The 21723-nt window shown below is 38.7% G+C and overlaps 1 protein-coding gene across 1 annotated transcript in view; it reads left to right on the top strand.

Moving 5' to 3' along the window:
- Nucleotides 1-21723, top strand: part of LRP1B (LDL receptor related protein 1B) — a gene marked incomplete at its 5' end in the record, with an annotated part of 885246 nt that overhangs the window by 424799 nt on the left and 438724 nt on the right. The window contains 4 exons of the mRNA XM_084642729.1: nucleotides 3092-3256; nucleotides 3917-4161; nucleotides 16741-16872; nucleotides 18326-18553. Of these exons, the coding sequence (XP_084498855.1) occupies nucleotides 3092-3256; nucleotides 3917-4161; nucleotides 16741-16872; nucleotides 18326-18553 (770 nt within the window). The remainder of the gene's footprint in view (nucleotides 1-3091; nucleotides 3257-3916; nucleotides 4162-16740; nucleotides 16873-18325; nucleotides 18554-21723) is intronic.

The raw sequence follows: 21723 nt of genomic DNA, 5'->3' as shown, positions 1-21723 counted from the left end.
TGCTTTTCCACAATTTCAGCCCGTGCACGTCGGTGGAAGCACTCTATGTAGAAGTCCAGTCTGTTGTTTCAACCCTCAGGAGGAGTCCACCCAGAATCCTTCTTTTTGTAGTCTTGGTAGGAAGGTCTCTGTGAGTTAGTATGTTGTTCAGAGGTGTATTGCAAATATTCCTTGAGTCGGAGACGTCGAAAATAGGATTCCAGGTTACCACAGAACTGTATCATGTTTGGACAAAAAAAGAGGCATAGTGGGTTACAGATTGTGTAATGGGCCATAACTCCGGTGTCTCTGTTCAGTCCATGATTTTATATCTCTCTCTCAATACTGTGTTTCTCCCCTGTCCCCTCTATCCCCCCAGATTTTAATTCTTTCAAAGGCCACTCTTTCTCCTCAAAACTGATTAGGTCTCTGATGAAGCCACAGTTTTTGCTGAGTTTTTAATTATAAGGGGACAACATGACTTGTTACTAACACTAATACACTGTAGAGAAAGGGAACTGTTAATGCCAGGTGGCAAAAGCCCAAATGTTAGCATAAAGCGAGGTGACCTTAACAGAAGGTAAGATTTTGGGGGGGGAAATTACTTTTGGGTCAATGGAGCAACAAGAAGGAAATCAGTGGAGGAATCTGTTCCACATCTTAAATGTCTGTACACAAATGCAGGGAGTTGGGGGAATAAACAGGAAGAACTAACTGTATTAGTACATAAGCTGAATTATGATTTAATTGGCATCTGTCAAGGCTAAATCCCCACTCTGTCACTCCAAGTGCAGAAAGTGGGGGCTTGCAAGGATTCTCAAAATTAATACTTGCCACCTCAGGCTTGTATTACACTCCCAAGGTTACAGCTTTTCTGTGACCTTGGCTTGGTAAACGCTGCCACCACCCAAATGCAAAAAAAAAACAACAACCCCACCTTGGACCCAGGAAGGAGCACTTGGGAATTACTCCCTGTGGGGTACCCTCAAGCCCTTTCACACACCCCTCCTGGGAAGAGCTGAGAAAGAAAACAAAGGAAATTAGCTGTTGCCCCCAGCTAATCAAACAGCATATGCACAAACCTCTTAGGACACGAAAAAACCAATCCTGTTCTTTAAAAAGGTAAATTGTATTAACAACAAAAAGAAAGAAAATACATTTGGAACTTAGGCTTTTGCTAGATTTTAAAAGAGCAATTCCAAAAATTAAGCACACAAAATAGCTTTCTTGGGGGTTTAGCTTAAAGATTACATGAAACAAAAGCATCTGCGGTTAGCACAGAGGAGATTCACAAGCCAAAATAAAAAAAAAATAAACCTGATTCTGTCTAACTAAACATTCCCTATCCAAATAATTTCTTCTAGGTATGGAAGATGAATTTTCAGGCCTTACATAGCTTTGTTGCTCCATGTCTCTGCAGCCCAGAGAGACCAACAAACAAAGGGAAGGTTTCTTTCCCCATTTTAAAAAAAATCTAGCTTTCCCACTGGCTCTTTTGGTCAGGTGCCCACTTTTTTTCTTTACCTGGGGGACATTTTAACCCTTTACAGGTAAAGCAAGTAAAAAACAGCTACTAAGAGGTATTTTACAGCTAACTGGCTGGCTGGGTGTCCATCAGAGGGATCTATGCCCCCTTTATTTATCACAGCATCACAGGGAGTTAGTGAGAAAAGTTTCATGACTGGAATATTGACATAGAGGGATATAACTTGTTCAGAAAGGACAGGGAGGGAAAAAAGGTAGCAGGGGTTGCATGTTCTGAGATCCAGTAGGAGGTGGGAGGCAGACCAGCTGAGAGTCTCTGGGTAAAGATAAAAGGGTTAACAAACAGGGGTGGTGTCAGAATGAGGGTCTACTGTACACCAACGCATCAGGAAGAGGACGTGGATGAGGCACTTCTAAAACACATAACAGAAATATCCAAACAGGCCCTGGTGGTAATGGGGGACTTTAACTACCCAGATATCTGTTGGAAAAGTAATACTGCAAAACACAAAATCTTCAATAAGTTCTTGGTCTGTATCAGAGATAAATTTTTGTTCCAGAAACTGGAAGAAGTATCCAGGGACACAGTCATTTTAGACTTGATTCTGACCCACATGAAGGATTTGGTAGTAAATCTGAAGGTGAAAGGCAATTTGGGTGACAGTGATCATGAAATGATTGATTTCATGAGTCTAAGGAAAGGGAGTAGTGAGAGCAGTGGAATAAGGGTAGAGGACTTCAAGAAAGCAGACTTTAACAAACTCAGAGAACGGAGGGTTTGGAAGGGGGTGGGAGGGGGCTCCAGGCTGAGCCTGGGTCAGGGGGTTGGGGTACAGGAGGAGGTGAGGGTGTGCAAGCTCTGGGAGGGAGCTGGTGTGCAGGAGAAGGCTCCAGGCTCAGGCAGAATGTTGGGGTGCAGGAGGGGGTCCAGGGCAACAAAAACCTGACCTAGGCAGAAAGGATGAAAAAACTGGGTGTATTTAGTCTTGAGAAAAGAAGACTGAGGGGTGACCTGATAGTCTTCTAATGTGTTAAGGGCTCTTATAAAGAGGATGGTGATTCTCCATGTCCACTGAAGGTAGGACAAAACGTAATCGGCTTAGTATTCCTCAAGGGAGATTTAGTTTAGATATTAGGGAAAAAAAATATCAGTTATAAGGATATTTAAGCTCTGGAATAGACTTCCAGGGGAGGTTGTGGAATCCCTATCATTGGAAGCTTTTAAAAACAAGTTGGACAAACACGTGTCAGAGATGGTCTGGGTTTATTTGGTACTGCCTTGGTGCAGGGGGTGGACTTGATGACTTCGCAAGGTCCTTCCAGCTCTACACTTCTATGATCCTATGAAATGTGGAATTGAATTGCTTGTGCTTTTGATTTCATAGCTGTTTTGAAAATAGCAAAACTTTTTGATAAAGAAGGACTATTGCCATTCTAGCCTACCTCTGCATGAGTTATAATTCGCAAGACTTCTTATGTGTCTTAGTTTCTTCTGAAATATTAAAATATTGGAGACTTTCTTGCCCTTTCTTTAAGTAGTCTGTAAATTTTTTTGGTGCATACTTCATTGTGTTTCATTTGGACACTGAAATTATAACTTTCCCTCTCCTCCCCCATAACCCTACAGAATTCTGTTTTGGACAGACTGGGATGCTAATTTTCCTCGCATTGAGTCTGCTTCCATGAGTGGGGCGGGAAGAAAAATCATCTATAAAGACATGGATACCGGAGCCTGGCCGAATGGTCTTACTGTTGATCACTTTGAGAAAAGAATAGTATGGACAGATGCTAGGTAAAAACAAAAATAAAATATTTATTATCAGTTTACTACTATTTGATGTTTTATGTAATGGCTAATCTGGATTGGAAGCAAATATGCTACTTTCTCCCCATTTAATTAAACACATTATGTATTTTCTGTTTTATGTTTCGATTCATCGAAGTCAATCAGAGTTGAGATCCTTAATATACATTTTATGTTTCTATAAACAAATATTGAACTTTTTCAAATGTGTGTAATGACCCAAATCCTACTTACCTTTCTCATGCAAATAGTGTCATTAGCACTTGAGAGCTATGTACATGTCAAAGGCCCAGTTGTTGGTAAAGATTTTTCCTTTTAATTCAGGTGAATGGAAATTATTTTGTTTTTATTTCAACTGAATGGATAAAAGTCTAACTTTTAAATTTGAGAGAATACAAGCAGAAGAGTGACCCATATATATTTTAATCAAGAAATTCTAGATAAATTGTGCTAGAGGCACTCTAAGGTGATGATTGTTCTTATGTGCTTTGTCAGTAAACTTCTGGCTTTGCTGTCTGTAGTGACAAGGTCATGAATAAATTCTGAGAATATTCACTGAAGCATTTACAGGCCTACAGTACTATCAAGTTATCCCTACAGATGTCCTAATTTTTATAAATTATTTTTTTATTTGGGTTTATCTTGTAGGTCTGATGCAATTTATTCTGCATTATATGATGGAACTGACATGATAGAGATCATACGAGGTCATGAATATCTTTCTCACCCCTTTGCTGTCTCTTTGTATGGAAGCGAAGTGTATTGGACTGACTGGAGGACCAATACATTGTCAAAAGCCAATAAATGGACTGGGCAAAATGTTAGTGTGATACAGAAAACCAGTGCACAGCCTTTTGACCTTCAAATATACCATCCCAGTCGACAACCACAAGGTAACCTAAACATAAATATGTATTATTTGTCTGATCACATATATGTTTACGTCTGTATAATCCAATTTTGGGGGTATGTACTGTTTTTTCTTCTTTTTTGATGTCCCAAGAAACATCTGAATTGAGTTGTGGAATGGATAACAAGAAAAAACTTGGTGGAGGTCACAATGTTCAAATGTCACTTTTTTGTTTGGTGGAAGGGAAGAATTAAATGAAAATTCCTTAATTTGAGTATCACTTTCTGGTTTGAATTTTCTTTTGCTTTGTCAATATGAAATTTAGCTCACAATGTATGTCTAATACTTTCCATTTTGGTTTTCTAAAAACAATTGAAGTGTTGTCTGCTAGTACAAAAACCTACATGTACTTTCATAAAAGTCAGCTTGTGGACAGGCCTTGTCATTGGTTAAATTAAATATCGGTTGTTTTAAGTTTTGACAATGATCCATTTTAAATAAATACATTATCAGGATCACTAGATACATAATAATCATTGAACTATCTGCCCTGTTTATCTGTCTCGGTGAAGTATTACACCTACTTACACTGAGGACAGAATTACAATGAATGTAATTCAGTTTGCATTAATTCAGTAAAAGCGAATCATCAGTATAATTGTTTGTAGTTCTGGAAGAAATTACCACCAGACCTTGAACTTCTTATTCACAGTGGTGGGCACTTGCTCCTGTAAATAGAACCACTGATATTAGTGGGAGTAAGTGCTCACCAATACACATAATGGGTTCACAATCTGCCATTATGAAAATATATGCATTATTATTATCTAGAAAAGTATATTTAAATTATAGGAATAAATGTTTAAAATTCATCTTATAGCTGTCTTAACCTGCTTGTGAGAAACTATAAGGATTTTTTTTTAATAGAATGAACAACATTTAGAAAGCTAATGTTTGCCTGAACAATATGGGATAATATGATACGCCTGACAGAGTTCCATTTTTTTCAGTTCTAAATTTTCTAACTTGTATTCTTGCTATATGCAATATAGAAAAGATGGTCCTAAGAAAGTTGCTTGTAATTGCTAAAATCTATACAGGACCCAAGAATAATTGAAGAACTTGAAGTGTGGCGTCCTCTGTTGAGGGCATTTTTTTACAAGTTCATCTTGATCCCTGACTACCCTTTATTTGAAACTCTTTCCTACCACTCCAGTTGTTGTTATATTTTTTCTAAGAATTAGGTAACAGAGAATATATAAATAAAACAAATTATTCCTTCCTCTCTTCAACAAGTCCGTCTGCTTTTGCCCATATGCTGTTAAAAAAACTATTGCAACATTTCATCAGGTTTTGCATTCACACCTATGCTAACTATTTTCTTATTGTATATACTCAATGTGTTCCTTGAAGTCAGAGCTGATCCAGAATACATTGAATGCCATAGATTTCGGCATCACAACTGTTGATACAAAAAGATGCAAGAGAAATTTAATATATTAGGTGGAGGAAAAATAGTGACTAGATACTGTGCAGGGCTGAGGGGACATAAGTCTGAAAGTTGAGTGTAGTCATTGTATTCAGTGGGGAAGAAAGGGAGTCAATCAGTTTAAGGCAATTGTTGCAGCAGTAGTTGGAAGGATCTTATTTTCAAAAGAAAAACAGAAGTTTGAAACCCTGAGCTGTCAAAAGACCTAAAATGTGTTTTAGTTGAACATCTGAAATTATTTTGGCTTATTTGAACTGAAACCAAGCTTCTGAACTTCTTTAGGTTCAAAACTGTTAATTTTGCACTATTTTAGTCCATCAGTTATGTATCTTCTAAATAGTACTGGTACTTTAAAATATTTTTAAGTGGTGCTGGAAGTTTCTTCCACAAATATTCTCCTCACCTTTTTATTTCCCCTTATTGAGTATCATGTTAATTACTTCTGCTGAAAACCAAATGGGCCAAAAACACAGGGGGATCAGAATGGAGTAGGGAGATCTTGGCCACGTCCTTTTCCTTTGGCTTTGTCCTCTTTTCGTTTATGCCAGCATCAGAGAAAAGGAGGACCCTAAGAGTACCTGTGCGGGCTGTATGCTACTAGTGAATCACTCTTGCACGTGAGAGATCCCCTGGGCTAATTATGTTGGTTTGAGGGTCAATGTACGGTGCTAATGCAGTACAAAGTGACTGCACCACATTAGGTTATACGGCACTATGCCTGAAACGTTAGTGGTCTATATTACGTACACACAAAAAGCTGCATTAAAAGAACATTACAGTTTCTAAGTCAAGTACTCACAAGTTTAGGAAATGCCAGAATTAAGGTTGCCTGTGGAACCTTAAATTGTTTTCTTTGTGTATCTGCATCATGAGCGTCTTTAATTCATAATCACATTTTTTTCTATGGAAACAACCTCACACCCTAAATTTTACCACACCTTCATCCTAAAGCAGAGTTTGCCATGTAACATTGTATTTTTACTTACTCATCATTAAACCCGCAGGCCACTCATGTCCCACCTCACTGCTGACAATCCCCATGAGAAGATGACCATGGACATCACTAGGATATTACCTACAATGTAATATGAGGTATATTGGGTATCTCAAGGTGCACATCCACCTCTTTACTTTGGTCACATATGTGGTGAGGGCAGAGAGAGTCTATCTCCTTCCCTAGGAGCTGGGACCCCTCATATCACCTTATATCACAGTCACAGTTCTGCCAAACAGTTTCAGCTAGTGCCCGACCCATTCAATAGTACATCTAACACAATGAATGCAACTGGACTGCATGCAGATAATTCTCTGTGGTTGTTAATATCTCCAGAGGGACAGAGTTAAGGTTGCGTTGGTGTGCACCTTAATTCTATATTTCCTGGTTTTCAAAGGTTTGAGTTTTGCTTTTGATCAGTGAATACATCTAGGAACTTGAAATGCAGGATGGAGCACTGTGTACTAGAAAACAGCAACTCTGGAAAAACAGGGGTAATGGTGGACAAGTAATTGAACATAGGCCCTGATGCTATGCCAAAAAAGGAGCAAATGTGATCCTTGGATCTATAAACAGGGTAGTGGGAAAGAGTAGGAAGATGATTTTATCTCTGTACTCTGGATTGATACTGAAATGCTGGACTTAGTCCTGGTGTGCACATTTTTAAAGGATGTTGAAAAATTGGAGAGGATGTAAAAAAAGCTATTTAAAATTATTTGAGCATTGGAAAAAATGTCTTACGGTGACAGATTTAAAGAGAGTGCTTAATCTGTTTAGTTTATGAAAGAAAGATTGAGCAATGATTGATAGGTAAGTACCTTCCTACGGAGAAAATATTGGTTACTAACAGACTCTCTCATCTCAGGGAGAAAGGCATAACAAGAACCAGTTCTTGGAAGCTGAAGCCAGACAAATTAGAAATTAGGCACACATTTTTAACAGTGAAGGTTATTAACCATTCGTACAAACAACCAGGGGAAGTAGTAGATTCTCTAGCGCTTTATGTCTTCATGTCAAGACTGGATGCCTTTCTGGAAGACACGCATTAGCCAAACACAAGTTATACTTCAGTCAGACACAAGTTATTGGTCTCAGTACATAAATAACTGGGCAAAATGTAATGTCCTGTGAAATAGAGGAGGTCAGACTTCATGATCTAATGATCCCTTCTGGTCTTCAACTCTATTAATCTATGTATTATGCCATTGCTTTTCAAGATGTCTTGCAATATTTTTAGTTTATTGTATCACTTTCTAAAAGCTGAAAACTTCAGTGTCAAGAACCTTTGACACCACAAAGACAACAGAATGTTTGGCTTCAGTCTTGTTATATCTTTATCTATATTGTCTTTTTGGAATACTGGAGAAGAGAAGACATTAAATTAGAAAGTTTATTCTGGTATGGACTGGGAACAGGTTTGCTATGTGGCTTGCCATAAATAGAAGTAAATAAATAGAAAGGATTCCATTGATGTTAAAATAGCTAGATTGGGACCAGGTATCTAACTTTAGACAACAAAGTCTGAATACTTTCGAATTTAGTTTTGCTAAGATATATTCAGATTGATTTTTCCCCCTGTCATAAATATAAAGGGAAGGGTAAACCCCTTTGAAATCCCTCCTGGCCAGGGGAAAGCTCCTCTCACCTGTAAAGGGTTAAGAAGCTAAAGGTAACCTCGCTGGCACCTGACCAAAATGACCAATGAGGAGACAAGATACTTTCAAAAGCTGGGAGGAGGGAGAGAAACAAAGGGTCTGTGTGTCTGTCTATATGCTGGTCTTTGTCGGGGATAGACCAGGAATGGAGTCTTAGAACTTTTAGTAAGTAATCTAGCTAGGTATGTGTTAGATTATGATTTCTTTAAATGGCTGAGAAAAGAACTGTGCTGAATAGAATAACTATTTCTGTCTGTGTATCTTTTTTGTAACTTAAGGTTTTGCCTAGAGGGGTTCTCTATGTTTTAAATCTAATTACCCTGTAAGATATCTACCATCCTGATTTTACAGGGGGGATTTCTTTATTTCTATTTACTTCTATTTCTATTAAAAGTCTTCTTGTAAGAAAACCGAATGCTTTTTCATTGTTCTCAGATCCAAGGGTTTGGGTCTGTGGTCACCTATGCAAATTGGTGAGGCTTTTTATCCAACATTTCCCAGGAAAGGGGGGGTGCAAGTGTTGGGAGGATTGTTCATTGTTCTTAAGATCCAAGGGTCTGGGTCTGTAGTCACCTAGGCAAATTGGTGAGGCTTTTTACCAAACCTTGTCCAGGAAGTGGGGTGCAAGGTTTTGGGAAGTATTTTGGAGGGAAGGACGCGTCCAAACAGCTCTTCCCCAGTAACCAGTATTAGTTTGGTGGTGGTAGCGGCCAATCCAAAGACGAAGGGTGGAATATTTTGTACCTTGGGGAAGTTTTGACCTAAGCTGGTAAAGATAAGCTTAGGAGGTTTTTCATGCAGGTCCCCACATCTGTACCCTAGAGTTCAGAGTGGGGGAGGAACCTTGACACCCCCAAATATTACTTTTTATGTAACATTCTGTTTTTTTTTTTTGTGGGGAGTGTCCCCTGAAAAATGGGGCCAGTACTGTCAAGTCTACTGTCTAAACTCTTAAAGCTCTGAATCCTTGGAAAACTGAAAACATGCTGAGTTTTCCATTTTTTCCCAATTCAAGGTTATACTTTAAAATCATACTTTTAAAAGGCACTTTCGTACTTGAGCAACCATGAAAACAATATCATTTATATAAAAGTAATCTATTTTGTCAGTAACTTTCATTGTTCCCTTTTCTGTTTTATAAGATACATATTTGAATTAGAGTTGTCTTCATCACAGTTCTGCTGTTCCTGCTTGATTCTTCAGTGAAATAATTCTCTAATTGTTACATCAAACCGTTGCCATGAGAGTGACTGATGTTGAAATTCCATGCACTTTATTACACGATAAAGTGAAAGGAAGAGGTGGGTGGTGAAGGACTGTATTTCATCATTTGAAAAACTCGCATAAGTAACTGGGAAGAGCACAAGTCAGAAACATAAACCTGTATTATTAGTATAGTTTAGAATATGGCATAAAAATGGCTGTGCTAGGTCAGACCAATGTTCCATCTAGCCCAGTATCCTGTCTTCCAACAGTGGTCAGTGCTTCAGAAGGAATTGAGTGAATAGGAGAGTTACTGAGTGATCCATCTCCTGTCTTACAGTTCCAGCTTCTTGCAGTCTTCAGTTTAGGGACACACGGAGCATGAGGTTGCATCCTGACCGTCTTGGCTAATAGCCACTGATGGACCTATCCTCCATGAACTTATCTGATTCTTTTTTGAACCCAACTGTACTTTTGGCCTTCACAATATCCCCTGGCAATGAGTTCCACTGGTTGGCTATGCATTGTGTGAAGAAGTACTTGTTTATATTCGTTTAAACTAAATAGGGAGCAGGTTTGAAACTGTTTCTCATTGTGGTCGGCCTTTAAAACTATGCAAATGTATAAATGGCTCTCCGCTTCTAATTATTTTAAAATTAGGAACCGTATGACTTTGAATTATATATATATAATGGAGATTAAATAGACTCATTTTAAAATTATTTCATTATTAATGTGATTATATTTATCAGATATTTTCAGAGAAAAAGTATAAACAAAAATGTAAAATGTTCAAACAATCAAGGAGGAAAAATCAGCACATAAATATAATTTTCAAGAACATGACATAGCCCCAGATTATCCAAATTTTGGCATTTTTGTAATGAATCCATGTCCAGTAGTCAATGAGTATAGAACTCAGGACCCACAGCACTAAAACATAAACCAGTGGCATCTGAGTTAAAGAAGTAACTCAAGTTAGCTGTAGGTTAATATGGTATCAAATTCTTAACCTCTCTCAGCCAGTTACTAGAGGGAGACAGTGTCACAGACACTTAGTCCCCAATCCTGCAAGTTACACATGTGCTTAACTTTAACTTCAATAGGACTACTCACATGCTTAAAATTAAGCCTTTAGATAAGTGTTTGCAGAATCGTGGCTTTATCTATAATAATATCCACACTCACTAACATCAGCAAGAAATATAATGAAAGTTATGTTTGACACTCACATGTTAAGAAGTTTAGCAATCATGAAATCATTACTCCATCATGTAGTTTTCTGGACTGAGAATCTCTTCTAGCCTGAATGAATCTATTTATAAGAACCAGAAATCTTATGGGAGAATTTTTTTTAAAAAAAGGACTAAAGGTTAATGAAAACTTACACATTTTAGTGTAGACCAGTGACTTACTAGAGTAGGAAAGATGGAAACAATATTTCATGGAAATGTTATAACACAAGCAAAATTTACTATTGAGATGTTGGTATGTTGCATACAAAAGTCCTTTGTAAGTGGCCATTGCTACTTAAATGTGCACTTTGTGTGGAAATACCTAGTTATTTCTCAAGCTATTGTGGTGTATGATGTATTCAAATAAAGATTTAAACCAACATTAAAAATGTGGGCTCTTAAAGATAGACAAATACACACATATTTAGGCACTGTAAACAATCAATGTACTTTAAGGTTGATGTATTTGTTGTAATCATCCCTGATTTAAATAAATATAAAACTTGAGAATATGCATTGATAGCTTAAGACCAAACAATGACAGGGATGGTGTAATTATCTACTCCCCCTTCCCCCCAAAAAGCATTGAAAACCTAGGAGATTTAGAGTCAAGGTTAAATTTAATAGAAATTTTAACATATATTAAAGTATGAAAATGCATTGTTTAAGGCCTCCAAACCACTTTAATTTAGTTCTTTAGTGATACTATGAGAGGAAAATAATACAGATACCTAATGTCTTTTTAAAAATCAGTTTCATGTAACAAGCGCTAATAGGCATAGTTACGTATCTTTTGCCAGTAACCCTTACACCGTCCCTGTAAGGCACTTTGGGCTTGCACAATAGCCAAGAAACTCACATTGCACCCCTGAAAATGTCAGATCTCTTGAAGCAGGGACTCTTTCATCTGGAGCAGAAACACCGTTAACAACCCAGGCAAACCAACCCAACTTCTCAGAAGAGAAGCATAGTTCAGGAGGATTCTCTGATGCTTTTTCTTATCTAGACAGAAGTCAAGCAGGAAATTTCAGTCATTGATCTTGTCAAATTTTAAATTCTGGTGTGAGGGGAAACAAAAAGATTTTAGAAGCAGGGACTACCTCTTTGTTTGTACAATACTCAGCACAGTAGGCTTGTAGATGCTACCGTAATATAAATATAATTCTTATAATAATCACAAAGTTCTGATGATCTCAACTACACTAGAGTTTCTCTAGAATGGTTAATTGGAGTTCTACAACCAAACAACAAAGAAACATGGGTACAAGCTCTAATAGTGTTCCTTTGGTAGGCATATGCAATTCTCCATCTGAATATTGTCAGGGTTGACCAGCATGACAGATTTATACAAGCCCCTGGCTGGCCTTTCTAACTGCCAGTATCTCTGAAAGGCAGGTTTTGGAATTAGTAGTTCTACTCATACAAAAACCACACAGCTGCCAGTGTAAAGAAAATGTTATTCTTATAGCTCCAGAAACATTTCTGTTCAAGGTAAGTTCATCTTTCCATAGTTCCTGGGAAATAATTATCCCTTCATTTTGTTCTAACTCTTAGCAATCCTTTGAAAGGATGTGACGTATAATGGTCCTTTCTGGGCTCTAAAGATTGTATATAAAGCATTTGGTGTACCCATGCCAATTGCACCCTTCTCAAATCCTCCCAGCTAAAAAATACCTGGGCCTCAAAGCGATGAGCCTAACCTGAGGAAGATTTGCAAAGTAAGTTTCCGTACCTCCACAGAGGCATCCTTTGGTAGTAATATGATACTGGGTTGGTTCCCACATAATTCCTTACTTTATGAAGGGGAAGTTCCAGTCTGCAACCCAGTATCTCCCTCAGTTCAGTGTGAGCTATTTCCCTCCTGTCTGCAGTTTCCGGAGTCAGTTAAAAGCTGTAGCGCAGCCCCTGCTAGCCACAAGCCCTTGTCTGGCCTGCTGCCAGATCTGCTGTCTCCACTGCAGCAATCAAGAGGTGGTTCACTTTGCTCCTGACTTTTTTTACCGGCTTGCTATTTCACCTGTTTTTCCAGGCAGCAGTGAGCACTCTTCTTACTTCCTCTTCTCTTGGATCCATTATTTAGCAGTGGCATGGTCTCAGCCTCCCAGAGTCAGCAGTGCAGCACCTCCCTGCCAATATCTTTCCCCACCCTCTGCCACTGCGCCTACAGACATGGCAAAACTGTCACATAAACAGCAAACTAAATCCAAGCAGTGGTCTATTTGTGAACTGCTCCCTGCCTATTCTCAGCCAGCCAACGCTTGCACTGCTAGGGCATGGGACTCTGAGCTGGACAGGAATGTTGAGTGCCTCCCACCCCAAGAAGCTGCAACTCCAACACACAAAAGCCTGATCTAGAGATGAAGAGCAGAGAGGGGAGAGATGCCAAGGATGAGAAGGATGTTCAGCAAGTCATGCCAGCGGTAAGTGCTGGGACAGAATAAGACCAGAAAGAAAAACCATTAAGGGGCTCCAGGTTCCTACTCAAGTCCTAAAATGGATCCTAAATTCCTTGGAGAAAGAAGACTCAGCTGCCCTTCTTCCCAGCTCAAATCTGGGATCTCCAGCAATTAAATCCCATCCCTTGGGCAGGAGAACTGGGACCTGGATGGGGAGTACTTCCTTTGCCTCTTCAGGTGCAGTGAATGGGCAGAAAGAATGAGAGGGGATTTCTTGGTATGTTTGTCCCTCCTTTTTATTCACTGAAAAACATTCCCAGCTAAGAACCAGGAGCCAAAGAGTCTATATGAAAGGACATTCCCTGCTGTTTTTTTCACCTGTTTAAACTTCCTTTGTCTTCCCTTTATGCTTGATGACTCAGTGGACTGCTTAAATGCAAATTTACCAGAGCACACATTCCTTTGTTTAGGACAGACCTTTTTGCCAACATCTGTTTGGGCAGGGCTGTGGGTTTGGAATGTGTTAATAACACCATACAAGGGAATCTTATAGCTCGCATACAATGTTGCCACACACATTTTACCAGCAAATACTGACCAGCAAATCATGACTTTTTCAAATGATACCTTAAAGGTCATGCTTTGTACAAAGATTATTACAATATTATGTAGGGTGTGAATACAGGGGTGTGTTCTGTCACAAAAACCCTGCATTTTCCTAGGATATGCTGTTTTGGGAATCTCTATATCTATATACATGTAAATAGTTAAGGTGCCAATAGATGGTCTATAATATGTAGCATAATTTCTGGGGGGGGGGGGGGGTTAGGAGCAACAAAACTTGCTCACTGCAAGCAATTTCTTTCGGCAGCTGTTTACATCCACGCAACATTATTTGAACCAAAGGGCTGTTTAAGTTTATTTTGAAAAGAGTGATGATTTCTTGAATTGTGTTACCTGTGAAAAGTCTACTTAGCAATAATGTAATCTACAGCGAATTATGTTATTTGAATTCAGAATTGATATTATTTGGGGTACTTTCTCTTTAAACTAAGATTGGCTTAGGAGACCCCTGAAAATAATATAAAAGATTTGGCATTTTTGCAAATATGTGACAAAGCTTTTCAGCAGCTACAGTGCAGGTATGCAGAGAGGTCAAATTGAGTGGGGGGAAACTATCAGTACTTTCCTAAACACAGCTTGCAGCCTAAGTTGTGGTTTACAATCACAAGTGACTATACAGATCTTCATAATATGATCATCCTTCTTTTATGTGCTTCGATCACCAGTGAAATAGTCAATTGTTCACTTTTAAATCATCATAATTGGACTACAGATTTAGTACCATAGTAAGACATAGTTCACACCCTTTCACTGACACAGTTCAATAGACGCAGTTCACATCTTTTCACTGTTGTGTCAGGCTTTCATAGAATATCAGGGTTGGAAGGGACCTCAGAAGGTCATCTAGTCCAATCCCCTGTTCAAAGCAGGACCAGTCCCCAACTAAATCATCCCAGCCAGGCCTTTGTCAAGCCTGACTTTAAAAATATCTAAGGAAGGAGATTTCACAACCTCCCTAGGTAACGCATTCCAGTGTTTCACCACCCTCCTAGTGAAAACGTTTTTCCTAATATCCAACCTAAACCTCCCCCACTGCAACTTAAGACCATTACTCCTCGTTCTGTTATCTGCTACCACTGAGAACAGTCTAGATCCATCCTCTTTGGAACCCTCTTTCAGTTAGTTGAAAGCAGCTATCAAATCCCCCCTCATTCTTCTCTTCCGCAGACTAAACAATCCCAGTTCCCTCAGCCTCTCCTCATAAGTCATGTGTTCCAGCCCCCTAATCATTTTTGTTGCCCTCCGCTGGACACTTTCCAATTTTTCCATATCCTTCTTGTAGTGTGGGCCCCAAAACTGGACACAGTACTCCAGATGAGGCCTCACCAATGTTGAATAGAGGGGAACGATCACGTCCCTCGATCTGCTGGCAATGCCCCTACTTATACATCCCAAAATGCCATTGGCCTTCTTGGCAACAAGGGAACACTGTTGACTCATATCCAGCTTCTCATCCACTGTAACCCCTAGGTCCTTTTCTGCAGAACTGCTGCCTAGCCGTTCCGTCCCTAGTCTGTACCAGTGCGTGGGATTCTTCCGTCCTAAGTGCAGGACTCTGCACTTGTCCTAGTTGAACCTCATCAGATTTCTTTTGGCCCAATCCTCTAATTTGTCTAGGTCCCTCTGTATCCTATCCCTACCCTCCAGCATATCTACCTCTCCTCCCAGTTTAGTGTCATCATCAAACTTGCTGAGGGTGCAATCCACGCCATTCTCCAGATCATTAATGAAGATATTGAACAAAACCGGCCCGAGGACCGACCCTTGAGGCACTCCACTTGATACCAGTTGCCAGCTAGACATGGAGCCATTGATCACTACCTGTTGAGCCCGACAATCTAGCCAGCTTTCTATCCACCTTATAGTCCATTCATCCAGCCCATACTTCTTTAACTTGCTGGCAAGAATACTGTGGGAGACTCTGTCAAAAGCTTTGCTAAAGTCAAGGAACAACACATCCACTGCTTTTCCCTCATCCACAGAGCCAGTTATCTCGTCATAGAAGGCAATTAGATTAGTCAGGCATGAGTTTCCCTGGGTGAATCCATGCTGACTGTTCCTGATCCTTTCTGCTGATGTAGGCATACATGACAGTATTAATTTACATCGGTGGTACATTATGAATGTTTTCTACAATGATAAGAGCTAGAGACCTTTTTATTGTTCCTTTAAACAAAAGCTTAAGATTCTGGAGCACAAGATGGCAGCCACTGAGGGGGAAAAAAGTAATTGGCTGAGCACCTGAGAACTTTCACCATTTTATGATAGAACTTGGGCGCCTTTAGGTTTTCTTCAGTGATGTTTCATACTTTCCATACTTCTTATAGTGTATTTATTTATTTAATAGGTTTACCTTTTTATTTTTCAAAAAGGAGTATATAGATGTTTGAAAAAATGATATTTTCAGAGAGTTATGGATCTCATTACTTTAAATATATTGAAGACATTTTTTTTTCTTGGAAAATATTTCTTGATGCTGATTGTTTTAAGAAATAAAAGAGCATTTTCCTGCATTGTACGGTAGGATTTTAGTAAAACCTTGAAGATATTCAGTCATTAAAACCTTATGTATATATTACAAATATACCTGGTTTTAAACCCTGTATTCAGACCAAATTCCTCCTTCTGCTGTTTACCATTCTCTTTGCAATTTCAGTTGGAGAGGTTGTTGTTCCCTTCCCTTCCTCTGTGTGTGTGTGTCTGTGTTTGTGTGTGTGTGTCTGTGTGTCTGTGTCTATGTCTGTGTGGTGGTGTTGCTTATGTACCTTGGTTGGCTGTTTCTTTCCCCAGTATTTTTTTGTTTTGTTTTCAGCAATGGATGAAGTGATCTCTATTTATGTATGTAAAGTGCTTTGTAATCATTTATGATAGACGTCGACAAACACCATGATATAAATGACATTAAAAGGAGTTGTATGGTTACATTCTCTGTGCATTGATGGAAGATTGATTCCTGGCCCCAGGAGGTTGTTTTTATTTAAACTCTTTATTCTATCCAGTATTAATATCTCATTATATAATTCCAGCTCCTAATCCTTGTGCTGCTAACAATGGCAGAGGTCCGTGTTCTCATATGTGTCTGATCAATCACAATAGAAGTGCTGCATGTACATGCCCTCATCTGATGAAACTGTCCATAGACAAGAAAACATGTTATGGTAAGTTTCTTATTTTTTCTTGGGAACCAAATTTTCTTTGATTTTATTAGCATTAAAATTTTAAACTGGACAGAATAGAGCTTAATAATCTTAAAAATGGTCTGTACGGTGCTTTTTAGTGATAATTTTGAAGGTATACCTACTTTTTTGAGAGCGGATAAATTATTCTAATATATGCAGTGTGTGGAACTTTGATATTTATAAACGTTCATTTTTTCTGTTGCTTATGTATGTCGTGTGTTAGTAGAACTTATCTCTGTAGTACAGGAAGATTTATAAGTGTAAAGTGCAGCATCAGAAAATGATGACATAAAAAATACTTAATAGCTTTAATCTCTACCTGCTCTTCTTCTGAAGTCTTCTTAGCATAATTTTGGGGGATTAAGAACTAAAATGAAGAACACGCATAAAACAGCTAGCTTTGCAGGGGGCGTGTGTGTGTGTGTATAAAGATTATAAGCAAAGCTTTATAATAGCCCCAGAAATGTCAAATAATTGTGTTCATTATTTGTAAAAGCTTTTAATGCACTCTTCTTTGCAGTACCTAAATAGGAAATCTCTAGAATAATATTTTGCTATACCAAAATATGTTAAAGAAAACAAAATTTACCTCTGCAATTCGTACACTGACGCATTTCTCTAAAACATTTTAAGTAGTTTAGAGACAAGGAAAACAGGTTCTGTTTGTCCTTGATATTTTCTATTCATGTATCATATATTAACATTATTATTATGTATTTTGTAAGTGGATTCAGCTGAACAATGGGCCCCTTCTTTGTTCTCCCCATGCTTCTGTCTCATCTATTCGTAATCAGTGCAGACATTGGAGAGCTTCTTGTAACTACTTCTATTTGTAATTCTTTCCTGATGTACATCAGTGATTTTCCTGAGATTTCAAATGCCATTTGGTATTACAAAGATATGCAAATAAAGAACTAGATTATTATAACACTTAGGGCAGGTCTACACTTAAAAAGCTCCCATTGGCATAATTAATTCTCCTCTGCAAGAGGCGCTAACTACGTTGACGGGAGAAGTCCTCTCATCGACATAGGGCTGTCTACACCGGGATTAGGTCAGTATAACTGCATCACTTAGGGGTTTTCATACCCCCGAGTGACATAGTAATACTGATGTAAGTTTGTACTGTAGACCTGGCCTCAGGGAGCTAATCGTTTTAAAATACTGCTTCCAGTCTTTTCTTTCTTTGGAATCCTGCAAGACTACATTGATATAATCGATTAAGAAAAGATTTTAAATATGTGTAAATTAATACGTATTACTTCTCTATAGTATCTTGCTACACATTTTATCCACAGATTTGCATAAAAGATATTGTTCTTGCATCATTGATACAAACTTTGCTTAAAATTTGTAAAATAATATTTAGGTGATAACTTTGAATCCAGTCAGTTGTAATTAAGGAACAAAATATTTTCCTTTTTTTGTACAGAAATGAAGAAATTTCTTCTTTATGCAAGACGTTCAGAAATAAGAGGTGTGGATATAGAGAATCCATACTTCAACTTCATCACTGCCTTCACAGTCCCTGACATTGATGATGTCACTGTCATAGATTTTGATTCAGCAGAGGAACGCTTGTACTGGACTGATGTAAAAACACAAACCATCAAGCGTGCTTTTATTAATGGCACTGGTTTGGAAACAGTTATCTCAAGAGGTGAACAACATGATGTTTATTTAAAAGTAGTAGTCATTCATTATAATAAATATGCATGTGTACTAACTATGGAATATTTAAATTTGTCCACATTTCTTGTGATTTGTATTTTAAATGGATTACAGAAAATTGGAGCAGAACAATAATGTTTATTAATAGGCCAATACTAATTTAGTAAGACCATAAAACATATATGCTTTCAAATATAATTAAGATTTAGCTGGGATATATAATATTTATTAAAAAATTAAATTTGTTTTATCTAACAGAACAAATGCTGCCTTCCTAGAAAAGTTAGAAAGGAGAAAATTAAAAACAAAAAGCAGGAAAAAAATAGTGTACTGAAAATAGCTTTACATTTCATGCATTTTTATGCTCCATTTCATGGTCAGTTACACTGACTTTGGGCAGAAAAGATGAGTTCCCTCTGGACCATTGTTCTTGCCTAATTGTCCCCACTCAGATATATTTTGTGAACCACAACCCGAAATTCAAATACAAAAAATACAAAGTGGCAGTAACTTTGGGGTGATGCCTGCATAGTTTACACCTTCAAGCGTGTACTCTATATGGGCTTTAGAATGTTTGTGATATCATCATGATTAATATACCTGATACTTTCTTCCAGTGTGTCCAGGCTTCAACTGATTGGATCAAAAGGTTGCACTCCTCAACAATGAACGTTCATTGTTGAGGAGTGCAACCTTTTGATCCTGTTTCCTTCCATTACACTTGGCCTGTGTCAGTTTTCTGGCTGATTGATGCTTCAATGCTGTATTGGTTTTTCTCTATTTTCATTATTGGCCAGCTCTTCTTATGACAGTAGACAAAGGAAACTGATAAAAATACAGTATTTTTCTTAGATGACGTAAGTGTGTACATGAACAACTACTAAGTCATTTGTCCAGAAAAGAATGATGATTGGCTAGGTGCATAATGCATCCTCAGTTGTACTCCTCATCCTTCTGTAGAAACACCAATATCCTTCTTTAGAAATCCTGATATTCCTAATGCTTACTGGGCTCGCTGTGCTTCACAAAAGTTGATCTCCAGTGGGAAGCATCAAGCATTTTGACATCAACCACTCTGGTGCAGGTCCAGGGAAAGCCTAGACTGATGGTTTCCCTGCCATCCTGCAAATAATTCTCCTCACAAAGATGTAGGGATCTCCTGAGCTGAGTTGAGGTATCGGTGCCCTCCATTTTTGTGTGCCATCCTTCTAGTATTGAAGGGTGACATGTTTCTTTTCCCCCCACACCTAAGTGAGGTATTGGCCCTGAAGAGCACTCTGCTTGCCTTGAGAAGTTCCAGTCACTAAATTCTCAGCATTTGATTCCTGTTTGTGTTACACAAAGCTCGTACATTCCAGGAGGCAACAACAGAAATATTTTCAGATTTGATAGCACACAAGTAGATTGCACCGTGCTGTTGTGGAGCATCAGCACTGTGGATGCAGAGACTGCATTGGCTCTGGGTTCTGAACTCTGCTGTCTCCACCTACTCAGCACCAATATTCACCAGTACTGATGTTACTCCATTTGTTGGCTTCATTAGCAGTTTTGGTGCAACCAGTGTCAATTCCTGTACTGGGAACAGCAGGTCTCCTGTTCAGCAGCAGGTCTCCTCTCCTCTGTATGAACACATCATTCCAAACCACCTGCTTGAAATCAGGAGGGCCAGTCTAATGAGGACTTTCTGTAGGAATATGTATCTATTTGAAAACTGAAGTGATGGTTGACTCCTCAGAGGCAAAATCCAAATATGAACAGTACAAGGATAATAGCACTTCTGTTGAGGGTTCTACATTTTCTCATTTTATGATCAAATAAGTAATATTGAAGGCTTTTCTTTAGCTCCTCTCCAGACAGAGCCAGCTTCAGGTTTTTTGCCACCCCAAGCGGCGAAGAAAAAAAGAAAAACCCGATTGAGCTGCCGCCAAATTGCCGCCGAAGAGGAAAAGAGGGAATGAAGGACCCGCTGCCGAATTGTCGCCGAAGACCTGGACGTGCCATCCCAATAACTCAGGAAGTGCCTCCACTTTCTATTGGCCGCCCCAGACACCTGCTTCCTTCACTGGTGCCTGGAGCCGGCCCTGTCTCCAGACAATCCCAAAGACAAAGTTTGACAAGTAGAGAGACCATGCTCTCCTTTGCAATATGCCTGCTGTGTACTTGTATTATTTTCTGGATCAACTGGTGAAGAAATGGCAGCATTTTCATTTAATTTTGGATGTTGCTAAGTTCGCTGATATATGTGTTTCAGGGAGAATGTTGCTCTGTTTCCCACTGTCTTCATGAATCCGGTGATGAAGTCAACAGTGGCCAGATCAAAAACCACACAGACTCTCAGTTCTGTATGTTGGACCTGAACTGAGGTACTGGAATTCTTCTAGAAAAAAAGAGTTTATCAGCAAAAGTGGCTGAATGCCAGAAAAAATTGAGTTGTTGTATAAACTATTTAATAAAAAAATGCAAAACTTGTCAATGAATTTGATGAGTAATGTATTGTCTTTCTCTTTATATCTATCTGTCTTCGGCAGTGGCTACAGTTCATATTGCAAATTATCTTTCCTTTATAGACCAGATGCAATTTGACCTGAATAAAAAAGCTTGCAAAATCTATAATGCCAGAACATGGCTTGAAATCAGCTGCATATGCTCTTTGATGTCAGAGATAAAGCAAAAAGGTTGAATGCACAAGAATTCAGTTCAAGGGTACTTAGCAGGGACTGTCATTGTGTTCAACTTCCTCAGATACCAGTGAGTTTTAAGCCCCATTTCCAAAAGGAGCAAAAGTTTCCAAGTTTCTGAAATATTTCCAAGCATATAGCCAGTTTAGCAATCTCAGCTTGACAAAATCTTGGAGGGAGACCAAGAATCAGTTTTCCTTTAAAGTATTTTCTGCATATTCCCACTTGTGGGCAAAGAGGACTCATACTGCAGAGTTTCAGCGCCTACCGGAAAGCTGTGATATTGGGCCGTATGAGTAGCTTCAAACATTTGGAACAAGGTGATAAAAGTGCCTTGTGGCTCCACTTGCCTTAGTCCCTTCTCTTTCTCAGTCAGTTGTGGACAGAAGAACTGTGCTGCCCCTGGACCTCTGGTCTTTCATCAGATTTCTCTAATATACCTTTTTCTGGGTATGCGTTGGTTTAGGGTTTTTTTTTTTTT

Source organism: Lepidochelys olivacea, assembly GCF_965140295.1.
Source record: "Lepidochelys olivacea isolate rLepOli2 genome assembly, chromosome: 11".
Lineage (NCBI taxonomy): Eukaryota > Metazoa > Chordata > Testudines > Cheloniidae > Lepidochelys > Lepidochelys olivacea.
This window is presented reverse-complemented; position numbering and strand designations above follow the sequence as displayed.